The 23,345-nt window shown below is 42.1% G+C and overlaps 1 protein-coding gene across 1 annotated transcript in view; it reads right to left on the bottom strand.

Annotated features, from left to right (window-relative positions):
* The window catches only part of LOC126416346 (hemicentin-2-like), an 856,604-nt gene that overhangs the window by 43,826 nt on the left and 789,433 nt on the right, over positions 1–23,345 (bottom strand). Inside the window, exon 7 of the mRNA XM_050084025.1 lies at positions 17,640–17,859. Within this exon, the coding sequence (XP_049939982.1) occupies positions 17,640–17,859 (220 nt within the window). The remainder of the gene's footprint in view (positions 1–17,639; positions 17,860–23,345) is intronic.

The following is a 23,345-nucleotide window of genomic DNA, read 5'->3' as shown; positions in this document are numbered from 1 at the left end:
TTGAATGGTCGTAAAAGTACGTAGGAATGGTTTCTACTTTTGTCACGGAATTTTCAAGATTTCTAGAAATATATAATATATCAATCCTGCTACGAGATGTTTCCGTGACATAAGTGAACTCAACAACTAAGGGGTATTTGATTTCCCATATAACCTCTAATTTTAAACCAGTAGCTAGTTGTTTTAGTTCACTTGAGAAAGTAGGTAACTGATCTTTTCGATTTTAAACACAATTAAAATCACCTCCAACTAATAAATGTGTTAGGTTTTTCCTAGAAAAGTATATCAGTTCATCTTTGAAGAAACATGCCCTATCAGCTAGGTGAGAACTTCCTGAAGGGGCATACAAGTTGATGATAGTAGCATCATAGGTATTTAGTCTTATTCCCCTTCCGGATTCCAGTCGTTCCACCTCACTGACTGGAATCCCTTCCCTCACCAAAACAGCTGTTCCAGCACTTGGTTCGTGAGACACATTTATGTAACTGACATAACCGGGAATTACTAAATCGACATTAGAACTTCCTGTAAGAGGGCAATTACAGTCGCGGATTCGTACAAAAATTCCTTAAGTGCCGATAATTTCAAACCAGAGGTAGTTTTATTTGTGTTTATAGTTGTGACGGAATAGGATTGCGTCATTACGCTGTCACTGCGTTGTTGGTTTGATGAACTAATTTAGTTTCCTGTGGTTCAGGGTTAATTTAAATTATTAACAGTTTTCTCGGAAGGCTGATCATGGAATAACATTTCAATCAGTTTATCAGTTACTGTCTGTTATTTTTTTCTACTTCTGAGGTTTTCTCTTATACCTACCGCTAGCAGACTGATTTCCCTGTAAACTATCTCATTTTTCTTCCAGTGTTTCGCGTAGGACCATTTCGTACCGACCTTTCTTTGGGCTTACGTGCCCTTTCCAGATTTTACTTTCCCTTGGTTTCGAGGTACCTTCAAATTTGGCTGCATTTTTAGTTTACTTCGCGGCTCATCTGGAGCAGCAGCAGACGCTGTCGTGATTTCTGTTGCTGGCGCCTGCCCTGCGGTGTTGACCGTGATTTCATTTTGGCCACCACTTCCTTGTTCTTTATTAATATCACTTACTTCCTGATCGAGCGAAACAAATGGAGACGGCAGTTTTACAACCTCTCCCTCAATTTGTTTACTAATAGACAGCTGATGATCTTTGCAATCAGCTACTTCACCAGTTTTTTCTTGCAAATTAGTACTGACTACACCTCCTTCATTTTCTGATAACGTATGTTTAATATGTTTCTGTTCATCAGTTTCAATTCGCATTCTGCCTTCTGGTTCCTCTGCCTCCTCATCGCAGTGTTTTTGCTTGCGAACTGAGGGACTTGTACAGGACAGCTCGTCCTCTGAACAACTATCGGTTGCATTTCAGTTTCACGAGTAGTGGTAACAGGGTTTCCCCTTGTTGTTAACAGGGGAAATTGATTGTTATCATGAAGGGGGGACATCAGCTGCGTTAACATCTTCAACCAGTTGATCCGGGATATTCTTTGGTAACAGACCATTTAAGGAAGTTGCTGACGTTGTATCAAATTACTTTTAAGAACAACAGTTCGTCGCGGACTTTCCTGTCTGAACTGGCCTGTTTCGTTACATATATGTCATGTAGCTTCCTGACCTGTATAAACAATTTGTGCCTTATACCCACAAACAGTTATGTGATACGGAATATTTGTCTTAACGTCCATCTCTACACAGCGGAACCCGTTGAAATATTGCAGTTTAAATCGAAGATACCACCCTTCATTTGCAATTGATTTAACGTCCCCGTAGTTTGAAAGAGCTTCCTTAATCTTATCATTTTCAATTTCAATGGGAAGATTCAAGACACGAACTGTTTTGTAATGAATTTCAGCTCTATAGTTGGAAACTGTCGTTTTGTAACCATTTCTATGCACAAAATCTATTTCATAGCCCCACATCCGTAACACTTTATCAACAGTCGCAGCACTGAATAACTTGACAAAAACACAGTATTTTTCCCGATCCAGTTGTCAGGTACGGACGGCTTCAGAATTGAGACCAATTACCTGTGTAATTGAGTCATCTATTTCCAGGGATGTCGGTAGAACAGGAAAAGCCCCACTTTCGTAAAACTTTATCAACATTCGCAGCACTAAATAACTTGACAAAAACACACAGTTTTTCCTGATCCAGTTGGTAGGTATAGACGGTTTCAGAACTGAGACCAATTGCCTATGTAGTCCAGTCATCTATTTCCAGGGATGTCGGCTGAACAGGACGGGATTCCCTGTCAAAAACAAATGCCAGAGTATTCTTCCTGAGGTTTGTAGCCTTGCTTAATTTAGTGACGAAATTTCGGTTAAACAACCGAAATTGCAATTAGCATCAGCACGACCAGAAGGAGCGAGCTGATCTCAAGGAAGATGGTTCAAAAATGGTTCAAATGGTTCTGAGCACTACGAGACTTAACATCTCAGGTCATCAGTCCCCTAGAACTTAGAACTAATTAAACCTAACTAACCTAAGGACATCACACACATCCATGCCCGAGGCAGGATTCGAACCTGCGACCGTAGCAGACCCGGGGTTCCGGACTGCAGCGCCTAGAACCGCACAACCACCGCGTCCGGCTCAAGGAAGATGAACGAGCACTGAAACTATATTAGAGACAGTGGTCAAATGCATACGAAATCAGGGCAACGGGGCAGCCGAACCTGGAACAACTGGAAGCATTTGATATGAAGTGTTCTATATAGACTGATGGATTGATGTATGATAAGAACGCCCTGGAAGGTATCACTATGAACATGCATGATAAAGAACACAATGAGCGGACAATGTAAACTGGCACACTCATATAGAAGTGATGTCAGATGGAAGAAACCGCAGAGGGAGCCTTTGTGTGTGTATATAAGGCAGATCTTTAATTCTGTTAAATGGTTCCAAGAATTTTAAGCAACTCTCCGCGGTACAATGGCACCAAGGGTACAGAACACACATTCCTCTTTCGGAGAGAAATCAAGTAACTCTCCACATGAAGTTTCAATGACACAAGAAAATGGGTTAATTTCATTTTCTTGATTCTGGGAAATAATAGTCACATCCGTCGGTGGAAATACAAACGTCCGAAAACACATCTGTGCAGTGTAACGAAACCAAATACGAAAAGCTCAAGTAAAATAAAGATAAATTCTGTAAATCAGATATTCTTACTGGCTCTCCCATCCATGGTTATGTAGCTTAATACCCAGCTTCTACAGAGAAGCTGGTAACACTTAATACTCGGACGAAAACTTCACTGCTTGGTGAGCTTTATAATGAAACTGTCCTCTTTTATTCGAATTTGGCCGTTACCAGATGGAGACCGGTTGGCCTACACGATATTGCTGTGGCCCAGAAGGTATGGTAATCATCCAATTACTGACATTCCATTGCAGACGTATATGAACTAGTGGCAGTTTTAATCATAATCCACACCACCATCTCCCTTAATACCTGCCCAGTTTGTCGCATTTAGTTTTTTTCTTTCCTGTAGGTGACCTTGATATTTCTTCCACTGCCAAAAACGCAACCATTTAAAAGCTTTTTGTCACGCATTTCGCAGATGAGATGTTAATGAGTGTACAGCCTCATATGTATGGAAAACATCAAGACACACATCCTGTGAATTCTCGCTGGTAAACAAACCCTCTGCAGAGATGACAGAAGAGCAATTGCGATAGTCACCATTCAAGTGTGTGCGTAACTGAGGTTCGTTTCTTTTGATACAGGAAGCATTATTTATAATAAAATGGAGGACATGGCTGACAAGGATCAACAGTAGAACACTGTATAAAACTAACCTACAGGTTGATGACAGACACTACGCATAACGTACAGTCTTAGACAAAAAATCTGGCCGCCCACCGGCTGCCGTGCGAAGTCCGAAAAGTTCACGTAAGGCACCCCTCGCAATTAATATCCGGCCATCTGCCTGCTATGGGAACACTGCAGGATGCGCGAATTTCTGGAGAAAGTGTATTCCGCTCACGATCTAACGGTGCTGTATCTGCCCTTCGTCTCAGTTCCATCGTGGCAGTGACTGACCAAGGACGGCAGCGGGCTCCTGCGAGGGAGCAGACAACGTAAACATTTTGTAAGTACCCAAATAAAATTTGAAATATGAGATCTTTTGTACACAAGTTTACCATGAAGTTTGCATTCTAATATGATTCAAAACAACAAACGATTGCAGAAATGGACCCTTGGCTCTGTGATATCAGTTTTAATATACTACAATACCAGAGGCTTTTACTATGATTTTGCATTTAGTAATATTTCTTTAGAACTGAGTGATGATGAAAGATTTTAAGAGTAATGAAACACACCGAAGGATTAACAATCTTTGTACTTACGAATCTCCATACACATTTAGTGAAGTGATGAGTACTTTTGCTGGATTATACCTGGGATCCGTGAGGGTTTTCACTTTATCTTTTGAAACACAACAAACATGATCGAAAATGCTATTGCCCCTATGGTATGGTACTATCAGTGAACAACGAGAAGAGGGACACAGACAAGTATTTTAATGTCAGACACGTCCAGTCAAACATGTATGGCTGCAAATCACTGTGTATATATATAACGGGAAAACCCGTACATGTGCTATCTGCCTCTCTACAAAACACCTTAAAACAGAGTGGTGACAGTTCAGAAGTATTAAGGAAATTCCCTTCATGGCAAACTAAGGAGCCAATAACTAGTGGTAACCCATCAATAGATACTGAAATAATAAACGTGCAGGAACCGTGCAGGAACCGTGGAAGCATTGAAAAATTACAAGGAACCAACCGTAAGACCACTGGTAGCAGATAGTTCAGATGGTTCTGAGCACTATGAGACTTAACTGCTGAGGTCATCAGTCCCCTAGAACTTAGAACTACTTAAACCTAACTAACCTAAGGACGTCACAAACATCCATGCTCGAGGCAGGATTCGAACCTGCGACCGTAGCGGTCGCGCGGATACAGACTGTAGCTCCTAGAACCGCTCGGCCACACCGGCCGGCCACTGGTAGCAGAGAGCAGGTCATTTCCAATGAAGTAAACAGAGGTATCAACAAGGAGTACAGCCATAAACTGGAATAATTGTTGCTGGGAGTCAGCCGATGGAAGTACAAGATGCAAAGAAAGAATCCCCCAATCTCTACAGGTCACAGGAACACGAAGAGAGAAAGGGAAACGAGGAAAATACATAATAAATGGCTGAAAACTCATCGCAAGACATACAACAATGGCCCCAGTAAACAACTTCTCCACGAAGCGACATCATAACTGAAACGAACCATTCTCAAGAATGAAGCAAGTAGCCTAACAGAAAAACGGACGAACGCACAACGACCCCTACAAATCCAAACGCCCGACACGTAAACAATGTGAAGACGAAGTACAGGCTCTCCGAAGACAAACCAAAATAGAAAAAAATTACGACTAAAAAAAAGGGAACGAGTACAACCCGTCTACAACGATATTGAAAGTCAAATGTCACGCTGAAATGAAAAGATGTGATGCAGAACCAACTGAAATCTCCAACATCATCCGGCCTAGTAACACTCGACACTGTCCAGATGAACCCCAGGAATATCGTTTGATGCAAGATACCAAAGAAACAACAGGATATGTGAATAGAATACAATCGTAGACGAAAATAGAAAGTTTCAAAGAACCCCATATGCCGCAGACGTAGAGAACGCTCTTGTTGTACAAGAGACTGTTACATATAAAATTAGTGAAATAATAGGATATTTTAGAAAATTTCTTGTGGAATGTAATTACACCACTGTCCATTAAAAATGTTACACCACGAAGGTGACGTGCTACAGACACGAAATTTAACCGTCAGGAAGAAGATGCTGTGATATGCAAATGATTAGCTTTTCAGAGCATTCACACAAGGTAGGCGCCGGTGGCGACACCTACAACGTGCTGACATGAGGATAGTTTCCAACCGATTTCTCATACACAAACAGCAGTTGACCGGCGTTTCCTGGTGAAACGTTGTTGTGATGCCTCGTGTAAGGAGCAGAAACACGTACCATCATGTTTCCGAGTTTGATAAAGGTCGGATTGCAGCCTATCGCGAATGCGGTGTATCGTATCGTAACATTGCTGCTCGCGTTGGTCGAGATCCAATGACTGTTAGCAGAATATGGAATCTGTGGGTTCATGAGTGTAATACGCAACGCTGTGCTGGATCCCAACGGCCTCGTATCATTAGCAGTCGAGATGACAGGTAACTTATCTGCATGGCTGTAACGGATCGTGCAGCCACGTCTCGATCCCTAAGTCAACAGATGGGGACGTTTGCAAGACAACAATTATCTGCACGAACAGTTCTATGACGTTTGCAGCAGCATGGACTATCAGCTCGGAGACCATGGCTGCGGTTACCCTTGACGCTGCATCACAGACAGGAACGCCTGCGATGGTGAATTCAACGAGGAACCTGGGTTCTGTTGACAGCATCATGATGGTCGCATCCGTGTTTGGTAACATCGCGGTGTACTCTCATCGGAAGCGTGTATTCGTCATCGCCATTCTGGCGTATCACCCGGCCTGATGGTATGGGGTGCCTATGGTTACCTCTTGTTCGCATTGACGGCACTTTGAACGGTGGACGTTACATTTCAGATGTGTTACGACCCGTGGCTCTACCCTTCATTTGATCCCTGCGAAACCCTTAATTTCAGCAGGATAATGCACGACCGGATGTTGCAGGTCCTCTACTGACCTTTCTGCATACAGAAAGTGTTCGACTGCTGCCCTAGCCAGCAAATACCCTTGATCTCTCACCAATTGAAAACGTCTGGTCAATGGTGGCCGAGCAACTGGCTCGTCATAACACGCCAGTCACTACTCTTGATGAACTGTGGGATCGTGTTGAAGGTGCATGGGCTGTTGTACCTGTACACGCCATCCGTTTGACTCAATGCCCAGGCATACCAAGGCCGGTATTAGGGCCTGTGGTGATTGTTTTGGGTACTGATTTCTCAGGATCTATGCACCCAAATTGCGTGAAAATGTAATCACATGTCAGTTCTAGTATAATATATTTGTTCAATGAATACCCGTTTATCACCTGCATTTCTTCTTGCTGTGGAAATTTTAATGGCCAGTAGTGTACTTTACGACTAAAGGAGCTCATTCACAGAAATGTAAAAACATTCAGTTGTCGACAGACACACACAAAGGTGCTTTCCTTCTTTTGTGTGCGCCTAACGAGAACTGAACGCTTCTGGTTTTCGGTGAGTGGTCTTCTTTAATCCTAAAGTATTTATAAAATTACCGGATATGACGCAATTACCGATATCGGGAGAGAGAGCGGAACCGTTATTCAATGCAAACGAGGTAATCAATATATGACAGAAACGCTACTCAAACCGGGAAGTGGACTTGCCATAAACATTCACGTTTAATCATAAATTTATGTGCTCCTATGGGGAGCAGCGTTCGCATGCAGGGAAGTGAATTTTTCAAATCAGAATTTGTAAATTTAATAATATGACATTACAGCAAAATTATTATGGAAGGCGATTTCAACTGCGTCTTAATCAGTTTTGACGATACTCCCCGTTTTAATTTCTACCAAGAGCCCTATAAGAGTCGGGCTGAAATTAGTGTATACCTAGATATTCATTTATCTCAGTATCACCGCTTTCAGGTGTATCTGATTAAGTTTCTAGGGCGAGGAGCATGGCAGATGAAGAGAGAACTCCCAAACAAAATGGAAGACCAGAAAACTGTGGCGTTCATCTGGAACAAGTGCCCACGCATGCAAAACTGGTGACTTGGTCAAAAATGTCTAATTCATTTTGTGAAGGAAGAGCGTACTGGGGGAGAAGGGCACTATTTTAAGGTTCTACGGAAGTTACGTAACAATACAATGTGACTGACAGGCAGCATTACAGCAATTAGGTGCATTAAAGCAAAAACACCGCACTTACCAGACATTTTACGGAAGGTGCAGGAATAGGTTAAGCAGCCAGAGCGAGATAACGAGTGATGCTGTTTCCATATACGACATCAAAAGGGAAAGGAGAATGGCCAAACAAAAATCAGCTATTTGTTAATAGACAACCAGGACATACAAAAAATACACAAATTTCAGTTAACTACTACATCGCACTATATGTCACCGATATGTACGCTAAAACCCAAACAAACATGAACATCAGATACATTTTATCAGACATCACAACCAGCACTAATCGAGAAGAGAACGTAAATATATTACAACTAGAATTGCAGACAGCACTTTTGGAGTCAGTGAAAAAGAAAGTAGCAGATCTGGATGGAAGCTGTCGAATTTCACTTCTTGTAGTTTATCGCCTCGCGACTGACAAGCACCTACACCTAAGTAGTATCTCGTAATAATCTACCTTCATCCTTTTTTCTAAAAAAAAAAAAATACTGACGATAGCTTTACTCAACAGCGAATTTAAAATACTGATTCTAAAATACGACTGTTCAAGGACATTTCCCAAGTATATTCGGTCAATATCTAAGCGTGCGGTATTGGACGCTCCATGCTCTACAATTTCGACACACCTAACATGGACCATAAAATCAATGGCAGCCCTAGACTTTAACGATTCTGACTAAGTATGAAACATTTACCACGACTTTCAATCAATGTCATTCGTAGAAGGGGATATCAGATAAGGTTGTTCAAATAATCCGACAGTGCGTATTTGTCACTCACTCAGTTTGCAAAATAATTAGCCAAAGAACTCGACCAACACCGATCAAAAGAACCGTGTAACAAAACTGTCCACTTTCTGTAACCTTTTATAGTGAGAGTAGAAGAACTGGTGAGGAAGTTACATGAAAATCCACACTAGTCCGAACCATCAATACCAACTGCGTACGCCAAGCATATGAGAGTAATTTAAGTCTTATTGTCGGCGTCAAGAGTAATCTGCATACAAGAAGAAGATCTTACTAAACCAATGCAATCGGTGCTGCTACAAGCCACCAAAAATCACAATGATCCTGTTAGAACCGGTTAAGGTCTACATGCAACACACGTCAGTACAAACAACGCCAAGTAGGAAACAACTAGGGATGATTACAACGTACTGATAACGTAAAACTAGCAGGACAAACGCTATGACATCCAAACAGAAATGAACGAATACAAGGCCAGAGGATTAGCCCAATTGCAGACGGTCGCTCTTCTGAACACGTGTATGGAGTAACGAATAATATTGCACTAACGTTTCCTATAACCAACGAAATTGCGTCCACTGTCGTAAGAAGCGGCGAATGATATACATGGAGAGCCGACATACTGAAGGCCCCATCCAGCAAGGCCAGTTTCCTGCTATTTTCATTTATTTATTTTTTAATACCCCAGGCCCCATATGAACGGCGGGGTGCTCTGTCAGTTGTACAGTAGTCGACTCTTCAGCTAAGAGTACTCAAAGATGTAACAAAGATGGTAAAAAAATATGAGAACTGTTTACGTATTTAATGAAAAAGATTAATGAAGGACAAATAAAGGGACGAAAAATATATACAGTTTAAAAAATAAAATTCCGATGAGGTGAAATTCTTCTCTGATGAAAGATCTGGAGCACTGCATTTTCTCTTAATGTCTGAAGGACCTACACTGCCGAAGAAGTACTATCTGAGGAGCGAATATGTTCCATAGAGGATGAGGGATGTGGCTGAAGAGATAGAGGTCTATTAGGTAGAGAACCCACAGAGGTGGGAGGTAGGAGGTGAAGCGGATAGTGGGAAAGACACAAGGTGAGGAGGAGTAATGGTGTGTGGGATGGGGAGTGGTACAAGAAGAAAGGGATAGGAGCACATGAAGAGGACAAAGGAAAGAGGAGCTCTGATATGGAGTGGGATAGGTGGGAAAGGGTTCAAGTTGGTAGGTTGGATAAATATTGGGACGAATGTCAGTGTCAGGAAGCGGGAGTTGGTTGAAGCAGCGATGAGACGCGATATCGACTGTGCATAGGTGCAGAGACGGAAGGATGTGTTTGTGAAGGCCCGAAAACGTAGCTGGGTTGGTCATGACAGGCAAGACAGTGGAGCTACTGGAGTCTAGTTCCCTGATAGTATAGGTGATGCGTAGGTTTTCGGTGTAGGTATGGAGGGGTGGGAATTTGATAAGATGGTAGAGGGTCCATGTGGGGAAGGGTAAACGGATAAGCAAAGCGAGACGGAGCGTATGGCCTTCGAGGGTCTGGAGGACCTTATAGATTTTTAGTGGGGCAGATATCCTTGAAAAATTATTATAGCAGGGTTTCGGATCGGGATTTTGTAGGTGTGAGGATAGTGGATGGGTGTAATCCCCAAATTCCGCCTGTTAGACGTTTTAGTCTATTCCCAGTTTTCCGCTTATATAGGCACGATTGCAGTATCTGACACCGATCGCAGAGAGTCGAAACGCCGTGTGCTCCGAACGTGAACTGGATAGCCCATGACAACTCTGTCCCACAGTGGGACCGAGTGACGTCAGTGGCGCGAGAGGGTGGAGCCTCGTTTGAATCTTCCGCTTCCACCAAGTCTCAACAAGCATCAAAGACCCGTCTCTCCTTTCTGTCGGCATAGAAAGCCCGTACCCGCGATCTACTAAGGCTGTTGTGCCCTTGGTCTCTGCCTGTTGTTGCTTATTCTAAGCTCTGGCGCCTCCTTAATAATGGAATCCCACAACGTTGACGTCTGAACCAATCGTATTTTCTGTCGTTTTCCTGGTAATGCTAAACTATGGGAGTCTTGTAAAGCTCCCTTTCTTTAGCATGTCACTTGTGCTTCTTAAGACGAACTGCGATCGGTGTCAGATACTGCAATCGTGCCTATATATGACAAAATGGTAGATATCGAAATAGACGACAGAGGGATAGAGAAACAATTAAAATCGCTCAAAAAAGGAAACGCCGCTGGACCTGATGGGATTCCAGTTCGATTTTACACAGAGTACGCGAAGGAACTTGCCCCCCCTTCTTCAGCGGTGTACCGTAGGTTTCAAGAAGAGCGTAGCGTTCCAAAGGATTGGAAAAGGGCACAGGTCATCCCCGTTTTCTAGAACGGACGTCGAACAGATGTGCAAAACTATAGACCTATATCTCTAACGTCGATCAGTTGTAGAATTCTGGAACACGTATTATGTTCGAGTATGGTTCAAATGGCTCTGAGCACTATGGGACTCAACTGCTGAGGTCATTAGTCCCCTAGAACTTAGAACTAGTTAAACCTAACTAACCTAAGGACATCACGAACATCCATGCCCGAGGCAGGATTCGAACCTGCGACCGTAGCGGTCTCGCGGTTCCAGACTGCAGCGCCTTTAACCGCACGGCCACTTCGGCCGGCTATGTTCGAGTATAATGACTTTTCTGGAGACTAGAAATCTATTCTGTAGGAATCAGCATGGGTTTCGAAAAAGACGGTCGTGTGAAACCCAGCTCGCACTATTCGTCCACGAGACTCAGACGGCCATAGACACGGGTTCCCAGGTAGATGCCGTGTTTCTTGACTTACGCAAGGCGTTCGATACAGTTCCCCACAGTCGTTAAATGAACAAAGTAAGAGCATATGGACTATCAGACCAATTGTGTGATTGGATTGAAGAGTTTCTAGATACCAGAACGCAGCATGTCATTCTCAATGGAGAGAAGTCTTCCGAAGTAAGAATGATTTCAGGTGTGCCGCAGGAGAGTGTCGTAGGACCGTTGCTATTCACAATATACAAAAATGACCTTGTGGATGACATCGAAAGTTCACTGAGGCTTTTTGCAGATGATGCTGTGGTGTATCGAGAGGTTGTAACAATGGAAAATTGTACTGAAATGGAGGAGGATCTGCAGCGAATTGACGCATGGTGCAGGGAATGGCAACTGAATCTCAATGTAGACAAGTGCAATGTGCTGCGAATACATAGAAAGATAGATCCCATATCATTTAGCTACAATATAGGAGGTCAGGAACTGGAAGCAGTTAATTCCATAAATTATCTGGGAGTAGGCATTAGGAGTGATTTAAAATGGAATTATCATATAAAGTTGATCGTTGGTAAAGCAGATTCCAGACTGAGATTCATCCTAAGGAAATCCAATCCGAAAACAAAGGAAGTAGGTTACAGTCCACCTGTTCGCCCACTGCTGGAATACTGCTCAGCAGTGTGGGATCCGTACCAGGTAGGGTTGATAGAAGAGATAGAGAAGATTCAACGGAGAGCAGCACTCTTCGTTACAGGATCAATTAGTAATCGCGAAAGCGTTACGGAGAAGATACATAAACTCCAGTGGAAGACTCTGCAGGAGAGACGCTCAGTAGCTCGGTACGGGCTTTTGTTGAAGTTTTAAGAGCATATCTTCACCAAAGAGTCAAGCAGTATATTGCTCCCTCCTACGTATATCTCACGAAGAGACCATGAAGATAAAATCAGAGAGATTAGAGCCCACATAGAAGCATACCGACAATCCTTCTTTCCACGAACAATACGAGACTGGAATAGAAAGGAGAACCGATAGAGGTACTCAAGGTACCCTCCGCCACACACCGTCAGGTGGCTTGCGGAGTATGGATGTAGATGTAGATGGATGTGCCCTAATGAAAGACATATACTCGAAGGAAGACCAATGTAAACAGGATATTTGGCATGTGGTGGCTCGAAACTGGTGTTGATCAGTACCAACTCCCTATGGGTACGTCCATCGCAGCTGACATTTGTTGCCAATGACTAAAATGCCTCTCTCTAGTGTGATAAAATCGAGAAACAAAACTGCTTTAAGTGTAACTTTTTTTTTGACCAATCTTCTGACTGGCCCAACTTCTTCGCCTCCGAGTAGCACTTGAAACCTACATCCTCAACTATTTGCTGAATATATTCGAATCTCTGTTTTGCTCTACAGTTTTTGCCTTCTACGGCTCCCTTTAGTGCCGTGGAAGTCAGTCTGCCTTTTTTCACATTTTCTGCTTATTTCACGAACAAAACTATCCAGGCGTTTGGAAAGTCATCTCTCATGCTTACTCTTTTGACTTTGTGCTACAGAAGTTAACCTTTCCTTCTCACTGAAAAACCATGAATAAAATAAATTTCCGAACAAAAATGCACCACAGACATTGCTTGACGACATCTTTAAGACAGAAACAGTATGTCCATATAGGTGTGGACTCAGTGAACTGTATGTGCATCGTCATATTGTTTTATATAACGTGAGACAATTTTTGCTACTAATTACTTTTCTCTGACGTTTAGTGTTGCGTTCAATAGACTAACGGAAGAACGCTACGAAAATATGCGCTGTACAGATAAAAATTAATTTGTGCATACCAAAATGAACTTAAGAGAAAAGTCTATTTTAATTAAACAAGCTGTCTCTAAAGTTAGCGTCCCTACGTCGCCAAGGATAAGTAAGATAAATTACGGGAAATGTGTTATTTCACAGATGTTAATGGGTATTCATGAAAGCCAAAAATTGTATCGGCAGGAGTGGAGGTCATGAAACGTGCAGTATCATAAGTTTTTCGCTCTTACAGTATGGACAATAGGAAGTAGCGAGAATACTTGTGATGGATAAGTTTTATTAAGATCTCCTTATTGATTTTCGATCTGGCTGCTTGTAGGTCTATATAGACCACGCAGTGTTAGCATTACATAATGACTTCCTGGCCCCAGAGCTAGTGAAGAGCTGCAGGATTCTTGTCTCTTTTATTGCCGCAGCGATAGGCATGACAGATCAATCGCAACGTTCAGCGTGGAACGATGTCCTGGACTCAAAACGGTAAATGTCATACCATAAGAGAAACTATTTCAAGTTAATCAAATGGAATGAAAAAACGATATTAGCAGGTTAATTTTGTATCAACAAGTTAGAAAGTTGACCGAGTAGCCAACATATTGTGAAGTGTTGCCAAGTTTCAGTTAAACTACCAGCAGGGACAACGCTTCCACAGCCAAAGTGTTTCTGGAGTGGGACGTTCTTGCTTCAAACATGCAGCGACAGTGGCTGCCAAGGCATTCACTGGAGTCTGAAATACCTTACTTATAGGACAACGTGATTTATTCCCATTTCCGTAATTAGTTCTGGAGATTAAAGTTAATAATAATACTCGATGCACCGACTGCAAACGAACACCGTGAATCACTATGTCCCACCATTATTAGCATTATTTTTCTGCCATACGCAGAATGAAAACTAAAGATCACATTCACCAAAAGCGATTCATATATTAGAATTATCTTCAGTAGTTGTACTCTAAAATTAATGAGCAGACAACACATAATATGATTACTATAGACAGAGAAACCTTTTTCATAAGAAAACTGTCGTGGGAAATATCCCCAAAACAGAGAAAACTCAAATGAAAAGACAACAATCATTGTAATAGAAGCAGCAATGTTTCAGTGATGTGGTTGTTACGATGTAGTGTGCTGATAAATGTTAGCTGTCTTCTGAATCTAGACTTTGTAGTCAGCTGTCTAATTATGTACAGAAAATTATAGCCTTATCTGGTTTCTTTTACAGAAGAATATGTAGAAAAGGTATTTGTGTGAGTTATTAGAGTGGTAGTATTAACTATGTTTCAACTTTACTACTCCGATGTGTTTCGTCAAGGTGGGGGTAAGGACGAAGGGGTTTCAAAAATCCCTGCATTTGGCTCACATAACAAGTACAACTGTGCAACTGAGCGTGAAGTAAGACCGAAATGACCAACTTGATAAATATATAGCATACATTCTTTGATAACCAACTTCTAGTTTTGGGGATTTTTTTGAGAAAGGACTTACAGGATAACATCGCTGTAGGCTACAATAATTAATCTGCGAGTTTGTGCAAGGTTCTCTTTCTTGTCGGAAATAAAGAACTTCTTATACTTTTATTGGATTAACAGACAAGATACTACCATTTTGATCGCTGTAGTTACGTGTTCAGCTCAACGGGGGACGGGAATGTCCTTTACGATCCACGCTATCGAACAAATGATTTTAATCCTATTTTTGTAATCGAGCGATTTATGTAGACATCGTCAGTATCTTCCACGGAACTTCATTGACCACGGGGTCCTAACTCTAGTTTCTGTTATACACCCTCATTATTCTTTATAACACCTTACAGGTGAAATAACATGTGGTGATTGTGCGATAATTCTTAGAGTTACGGTCCCAAGTTTTATTCGACAACGAAGGGGTTTTAATTTACAACACCAATGATCTTTGACTGGATTTGAAAAGTCAATAAACATTTATTAAACTCATTTTCGAGAGAATGAGTGAGGTGGTAGAAATTTTAATCGGTCCGTGGAGCACCCACAGGTTGTGCATCTCACTCTCCGTTTCAGCTGACGAATTCTTGCCGTATAAAGCACTTATTTACACACAGAATTAACAACAATGTCTTTTATACAACTACTTTCCGAACCAATTATCCGTCATTAATATTTGTTTCCTGTCAGAGCTTGAAATCTTGGTAACGAATATAAAGGACTTACGCAAAGTTATCGTTTTCATCCGATTAAATGAGTTCCAGTTTTTGGTAGATTTGGCTATAAAACTGCACCACATAGAGCTGAAAAATTACAATTGAGCTTTTTAGTAAATAATAACGAAAATGAATGAGTGCGAAGCAAACAGTCCTGCCACTTAATACTGCTCTGTAAAGCGCATGCGTATTACTTGACGAGAAAGCGTTGAGTAAATCCCCACTGCTGGAATGTGGCGAACGGGGCCACTTTTATGAATGAGAGAGTTTTTTAATTACAAGGCCCTCCATTTCCATCTTCGTAACTTCCCATTTAGTTTTTTATGAGTTAATTACACAGCTTTTAACTAATTTCTTTTCTGACATCAAAATGAAAAATATCGAGAGGAGACATTCACACAGAGGCCAGTAGAAACAAACAGTACGTCCAGTTAACTTTAATCAAGATTTACAGTCATGATAGATTGGTTTTCGGTGTTAGCACTGTAGTAGTCATGTCTGGATAGGACTACATTGCTCATCGAATTCATCACTGTAGTCTAATTTGTGTCGTGCTGTGTAACAGACGAGTGCTACTGATCCATACATTCTTTCGCGGCCTTAGGTAACACCTACGCAAACGGTACAAAGGAAGTATATCACTGTCTATTCAAATCTTGTTGGAAGAGGTTGGATCATCTTTGTAGCTGAAATACGATATTTACATTACTCGAAACAAGTGCTATTCCCGAATAACCCTCTTCGTAGTGAACCAGTGAAGTATTAGACTCACATTCACGAACAGCGCCGTTCTTTAACTCTTTAACTACGGCAATAATCTATCACAATTCGCATACAGCTAGAGTTTGCTCTCCTGTCGTGTCAATAATGTAACAGAAAACACCCTAATTGCAACCAAATGCGGCGACACAGAGATATTAGCACACATTGAAGGCTAAACGACCCTCGTTCTGCGATGAATTCGCGCACTTTTGCAACTTTTTTTTTATATTTTAGGCAGATTGGTCCCGTGAGCGAAACAGCCACGCTGTACCCTAAGGCTGCGTACTATTTTGGAGAAAAAGTGAATCGCCACAACGTAAGAATATGGGAAACGCAGCAACCACATACCCTTGAGGAGATCCTTCAGCTGGTATATTCCATTATATGGTTTCCCATACGGAATTTACCCGCTGCGGCCCCCTGTAATTTCATGGAAGTTACCTTAGCTAACCTAGCACCCTGCCGTGTCCCTTATTATTGTCGTGTCGGAAATATCTGATATTTGAAAGTGAACTTTTTCCTTTGAGTTGAGAAGCTTTAATATTTCACAGGTATGAGAGACACCTCGTGTTCTAAGTAGGCTAGCACGTCAGGTTTACTTAGTGACAAAGCTTGTGGTCTCCATAAAGCTGCAATAACCGGGTCCAATGGTGGCAAAATTTAAAAAAACGAAATATGATAAAGATGTTTGACAACTGTTACAGCGACGGGGTCAATTTTTACATTACCGTACGAAGAAAGCTGCATAACTCACAAAATCTAACAGTGAACTCTACTAGGTATAAACACGACAAAGAATTCAAATATCTTCGATGGTTTTTTTACTGAAGCAATGGTAACTGCATCAGAAACTAAGGCGAGATTGCATTCGAGAAAACATGCCATTAATCGCCTAAACCCAGTATTAAAATCCAGAAAATTATTATAAGAACCAAAACTAAGACTATATAAACTTTACCAATACCAGTAGTGCTATGTGGTTGTTAAACCTGCAGAATAGGAGAAAATGACCGAGCCGGGTCATTGAGACCATCGGTCTCAGAAAAATATATGGACGAGACTGAGACTCAGTTATTGGAGAATGAAGTAGGCTCCACAGTAAATATTTAGAAAAACTATAGAAGGAGCCCAACATCGTTGTAGTGTTGGCAAACAGAGGATTAAATGGGTGGAAGGAATGAATGGATGGAGTGAAAATATACTTGGCGCAGCTGGGACTCTTGGTAAGCTGGAGACAGGTGACAGAAGTCAAGAACAGTGACGCCGCGTGGCCCTTAGGACCTGGTCGCATATCGTAAAGTAAGAAACAGAGAAATTATTATATGGTAGGACTGTAGAGCTTTCTACAAAAGTATTTGTCATTAAATTCTATCGGTATGTGTCAGCAGGTGTGTCATGCACTCACCCTCCGACACGAAGACGTTGATTGTGTCGGTCTCGGCGCCGGGCGCACCGCAGGTGTAGTTCCCGGAGTGGGCGGTCGTGGCCCGCGACACGACCAGCCTGGAGTGAGTTTTGGGTCCCGGCTCCGTGACCACGGAGACGCCGGGAGTCGAACCTACGCCTTCGACGCCCACCTCGCGGTCGTTGTGTCGCCAGAACACGTACTGCGGCGACAGAGGGCTCTGCGAAGACAGGCGTGCAAAACGTCACATTAGCTTCTAGGACTTAGTGCAATCCAATGAGATAGTTATTGGATGTCGATGTAGCTGCTTTAGATTCATTTCACTCTCGCTTACTGTATTACAGTTCCTAACATTTTAAAAAAAATTTACCATAGCGTGGCAAGGCTTATTTTCATACTCATAATTTTTTAAATGTTATCATCACATATTTCAGCGTGTTGGACTAGAAGGAGAGCTGCAGAAGTTAAGCCTTGTGACCAGACTGCCATGTTGGCGGCAAGTCTGGAGGCGAATTACGTTGTTAGCCCAGAGTAATACCTGGTTGAAGAAACCAATCCCACGAGGTTTCATGGATTCTTGATCGACATGCCGCTGTCTGTGTACGAGAATGTTCTCTTATGTCTCTCAAGTTCGTAATGTAAAGAGCTCCGCTAGTCGTCAGCCAATACACTTTGAGCGAAAAGATTGTTCTCTTTCTCTGTGTCATACGTATTATCGTTGTTCATATCTAAGCATCTTTTTGTGTAAATGAATACTACGTTACTTTCGGCGATTTCCCTTTCACTTTCAGCTTCAGTAAGTCCGCAATACCTGTTAATAAGCAGGACTTGATTCAAACCCATTCCTCTCGGTCACTGAGCATCTTCAAAGTTATGAACAATAGGTGGATCTCAAATTGAGCATATTGTTAGTTAACCTACGACACACAATCCCTGTAATAATTAAAATTAAAATTCCCCTTTTTCCCCAAAATGGCTCTGAGCACTATGGGACTTAACATCTTAGGTCATCAGTCCCCTAGAACTTAGAACTACCTAAACCTAACTAACCTAAGGACATCACACAACACCCAGCCATCACGAGGCAGAGAAAGTCCCTGACCCCGCCGGGAATCGAACCCGGGAACCCGGGCCTTTTTCCCCAGTCGGACACCAAAACTCTTGCCGGATGTAGCACTGTGATAATCAAAAAAAGAAAAATTATATTGCATAAATATGAACAATCGTATAAAAATTACAAACATATTAGTTTATAACCAATGTAACCATATTCAGTGATCAATGCTACAACGTATTACACAGTTAACAGTGGCGGTTCAGTAAATTTCAGGACATAATAAACAGAGGACGTAATAAACAGACATCGCTGCTTTATACTGGTACATCATCACTGTTGACAAGATGGGACACCTTTCAATCTGTGCCGATCAGATAGAAGTAAATGACAGTTAGTTTGCACATAGGTAACAAGTTGTAACTGTATACCCGACCTTACGACAATGAGCGACGCTCTGCAGTAACCGTAATCGTAGTGAAAGGCAGGGATTTGCCTTCGAGTCTCGGTGGAGCTTCCGATCTTGTAATGCTCTTAACAGCGTATATTTAGATTATATTAATCCATCTCAGGGATATAGTTTCACTTAAATTATGTATGAAACTGTGGATGACGATGTATACAGAAAGATACATTGATAAACGGAGTTAAGAAACATATGGTGTTAGTATTTGGAAGAGGTTCAACACTTGAGTGGAACTAAACTAAAGGAGTAGTGAAACACCTGCTCGAAAATGGAGGCGAAAACGATAATGTACCGGTAACTTATATATAAAAAGTGTCGTCAGATACAGGCTGAAAAACTTGAAAGAATACTGCATGGTAGATTGCTGTGAGAAATATTCGTTAAGAAGAGAATTCGATACGTTGCGCCGTTTGGGAGGCAATTAGCACTGAAGTTAACCAACCATGCCGTAGCGCGAAAATTGAAGCGGGCCACCAAAAATGATGTCACCAAATGTGTTACTCGTCAGGTTTCCTAAAACCGAACAAGAGAGCGTGGCAACGATTGCGTATGGGATGGTGATGTCACCAAATGTGTTACTCGTCAGGTTTCCTAAAACCGAACAAGAGAGCGTGGCAACGATTGCGTATGGGATGGTAGGAAGAATCAAACCAGAGCGAAAAGCTAAGCAGTCTCGTGCGCTATTATCTACGCCATGAGAACAACTAACAACCGCGGACAACCACCTGGTTCGCTAACTTCACTGCTAATTAACTCGGAAACGGTGTACCGTATCGAATTTTTTTCTTAAAAGTTATTTCTCAGCACAACCTACCCTACAACAAACTTATAAGCATTTCTGACCACCATGTATGCTTTCTGCTTTCGCTACCGGAATTTTACGATCTTAGAACAAGTCACCATAGAATGACAGTACACGAAACCACATTAGGTGTCAGCGCACTATGACATCTGCGTAGCATATCTGTACACTGCCTACTCCACATATGAACTGGCGTTATTTATGTTTCGTCTCGAATGCCAAATAACATTTTAGACGATCAATATGAATCACGGCGCAGTTCTAAGAGCCGACAGAATCCTCTAAGAAGATAGGATCCAAAGGAGGACCATAGTGTAATGGAATTTCCGACTAACGCTAATAATAAACACTACGGTTCCAAATACGTCGAGTGCATGAATCTGCAGGTTGATCAACACACAATCTGTTACTACTGATTCTTGTTCCAGAGATATGCACCTTCTTACATCATCAGATGCAACCAGGATACAATCACCACTAACACTGAGGCGCATGTCAAGGAAGAAGAAAAAGAAAAGAATTTATGTAATTTTCTAGGTAACGTATCTGGATCTCACTTACGTTTCTGTGATGTTGAAACGTCGCCTTGGAAAACTTCATGAATTACTGTGCTGATAATCCTCTCACGTTATTTAAGTTTCAAACAGCTCACCAAAAGTGAACGTACTCAGACATTTCTCTCTTTACTTATTCTGATCATCACTAAACTGACACAAATTTTTAGCACAACGCAATCTGACTTTCAAATCCCTAAAAAAGAATGGTCCTGACTAACAATAACCTATACCTTTCATGAATCACTTACCTCAGAAAAATCTTTGTTACTCGAACTACTGCAATACAGCGAGCGCCAATACTGCCAGCTAAATAAAAGATTGAAACTACTGAATGCACTAACTACTGATAGGCATAGTTAGCAAATGAAATATTCTGATAGAGAACAAACAATGTATTTACCTTAATAGTGTACAAAAGCCATTAGTTCATGACATCCAGTCTTACAAATTGACTGTCTCTGATGGACATACGTCCAGATCATCCGCTCTCAAAACTCGGCCATCTCTCTCCCCACGTCCACCAGTGCTGGCGGTTCACGTGCAACTGCATAACGCTAAGTGCTGTTCACATCCAGCTGCCCAACACTACAATAGCAAATACTCAAACAATGCAAACCAGCCACAGACTGCACACAGCACAGCCAGTGATTTTCATACAGAGCGCTACGTGGCATTATCAGCATAAAAACCTAAACAGCCTACTTACAAAGTGTTAATTAAAACTATTCCATTGTTAATATGGACCATGCAGTTTTCTTGTGGGTATCACATATGCAAGCTCCCAGACGACTCTACCAGGTTGCAGTTCTATCAATGGATTTTAAATCGGCACACTTCAGATTCCTCTACATCCTTATATATTATAAAGAGAGAGAGAGTGTAGGTAGTGGCTGTAGTTAAACTTTCACTACTTGAGAGAGCGTCCGTGAAAGACGAATGATCGTAGGAGAATGAAACATTGTTTAAACATTTGTAAAGACAAATGCAAGAGATACGTCATCAACAATTTTCGGCGCAATGGGCCGACGGCATCACCTCCTTCCCCTCTTCACAGATCGCTGATTAATTCGAACTTCCGACTCATGTTCTTCAACCCAAGTGAGGAAAGAGGGCTTCTCCGTGTTCCTTTAATGCGTCGATACTCGTGAAAAGCAGCAGCACTACTGTTTTTATAAAAGAGCTTCACGAGCGAAGCCCTACTCACCTTGTCCAGATCCGTGTTGAGTGTCTGCAACTGCAATGCATACTGACGCTTGTGTTGAAACCCTACGTGGGCGTACCAGTACTCCCGCCTAACGGCAACTCGTGACTAACACTGCTAAAGATGCAAATCCTGCAGCGCACGGTCTGAACCTCAATGCAATACAGTTAGTTACCTACATGGTAAATAGTTCTGCATCTACAGCGGCTCAAGTAGCGCAACTTTAATTATACCCACCCTTCATATCACACTCTTCCCTGCCTCGCCGTTGCGTGTAGCTTATAGGTAGTGAGGGTATCTGCTACCACCGCGGGCAAGAATCGATAGCGAGACTCGCTAATTGTGCTCAGAGGGCCTTTGAACACCGGAAATTAATGCCTGCCCACGCTCACTACGGGAACGGTGCGCGGGGAGGCCTGCGTCGCTGCCGAGTTGCCAAGAACCTGGTGAGGTAACTCTTCGGTAACACCTCCACTGCTTCCTGTCTCCCCCTTACTGCGTTAATTACACACCCTGAGAGGTTGTTCCTTAGAAGGGAAAATATAATGATAAACAAGATCGTTTCCACAGCTTGCTTTGCTGCTGTTGCGACCTTCGGCCCGAGGACTAGTTATTGTAGCTCTCCGTGCTAGGGAGCAAGCCTTTTCACTCCCGCTGAACTACTGCAGCCCAGATTCGTTTGAATCTGGTTACTGTAGTCAGCATCAGCAACATTTTCAAGAACAGGAAAATTACACACAACCGCCTGCTGGTAAAATACTTGATTTACACTTATACAACCAATTTCAGTCGTCTGTCATCATCACGTTCATGAAGTATCGACAGCATTAAATGGTTCAAATGGCTCTGAGCACTATGGGACTTAACTTCTGAGGTCGTCAGTCCCTTAGAACTTAAAACTACTTAAACCTAACTAACCTAAGGACGTCACACACATCCATGCCCGAGTCAGGATTCGAAACTGCGACCGCAGCGGTGGCGCGGTTCCAGACTGTAGCGCCTAGAACTGCTCGGCCACCCCGGCCGGTTCCACAGCATCATGTGGGCGAAAAAAAAAATCGTTATCGTCACGTATGTTTTTCCTAACATGACGCTGTGAATACTCTTATAGCGCTGAATTTTAGTTGGATGATCAAAATACTGTGAATATTTATAGGTGTCATGTTGTAAGTAGGGTGTTTAGGTTTCTTTTATAGGTAACGCCACGTAGCGCTCTGTGTTGAAAATCACTGGCTGTGCTGTGTGCGGTCTGTGGCTGGTTTGCATTGTTGTTTGCTATTGTAGCGTTGGGCAGCTGGGTGTTAACAGCGCGTAGCGATGCGCAGTTGGAGGTGAGCCGCCAGTAATGGTGGATGTGGGGAGAGATACGGCAGAGTTGTGAGAGTGGATGATCTGGACGTGTGTCCATCAGAGATAGTAAATTTGTAAGACTGGATGTCATGAACTGATATATATATATATATATATATATATATATATATATATATATATATATATATATTATGACTTTTGAACACTATTAAGGTAAATACATTGTTTGTTCTCTATCAAAATCTTTCATTTGCTAGGTATGCCTATCAGTAGTTAGTGCCTTCAGTATGTTGAATCTTTTATTTAGCTGGCAGT

Source organism: Schistocerca serialis, chromosome 8, assembly GCF_023864345.2.
Source record: "Schistocerca serialis cubense isolate TAMUIC-IGC-003099 chromosome 8, iqSchSeri2.2, whole genome shotgun sequence".
Lineage (NCBI taxonomy): Eukaryota > Metazoa > Arthropoda > Insecta > Orthoptera > Acrididae > Schistocerca > Schistocerca serialis.
This window is presented reverse-complemented; position numbering and strand designations above follow the sequence as displayed.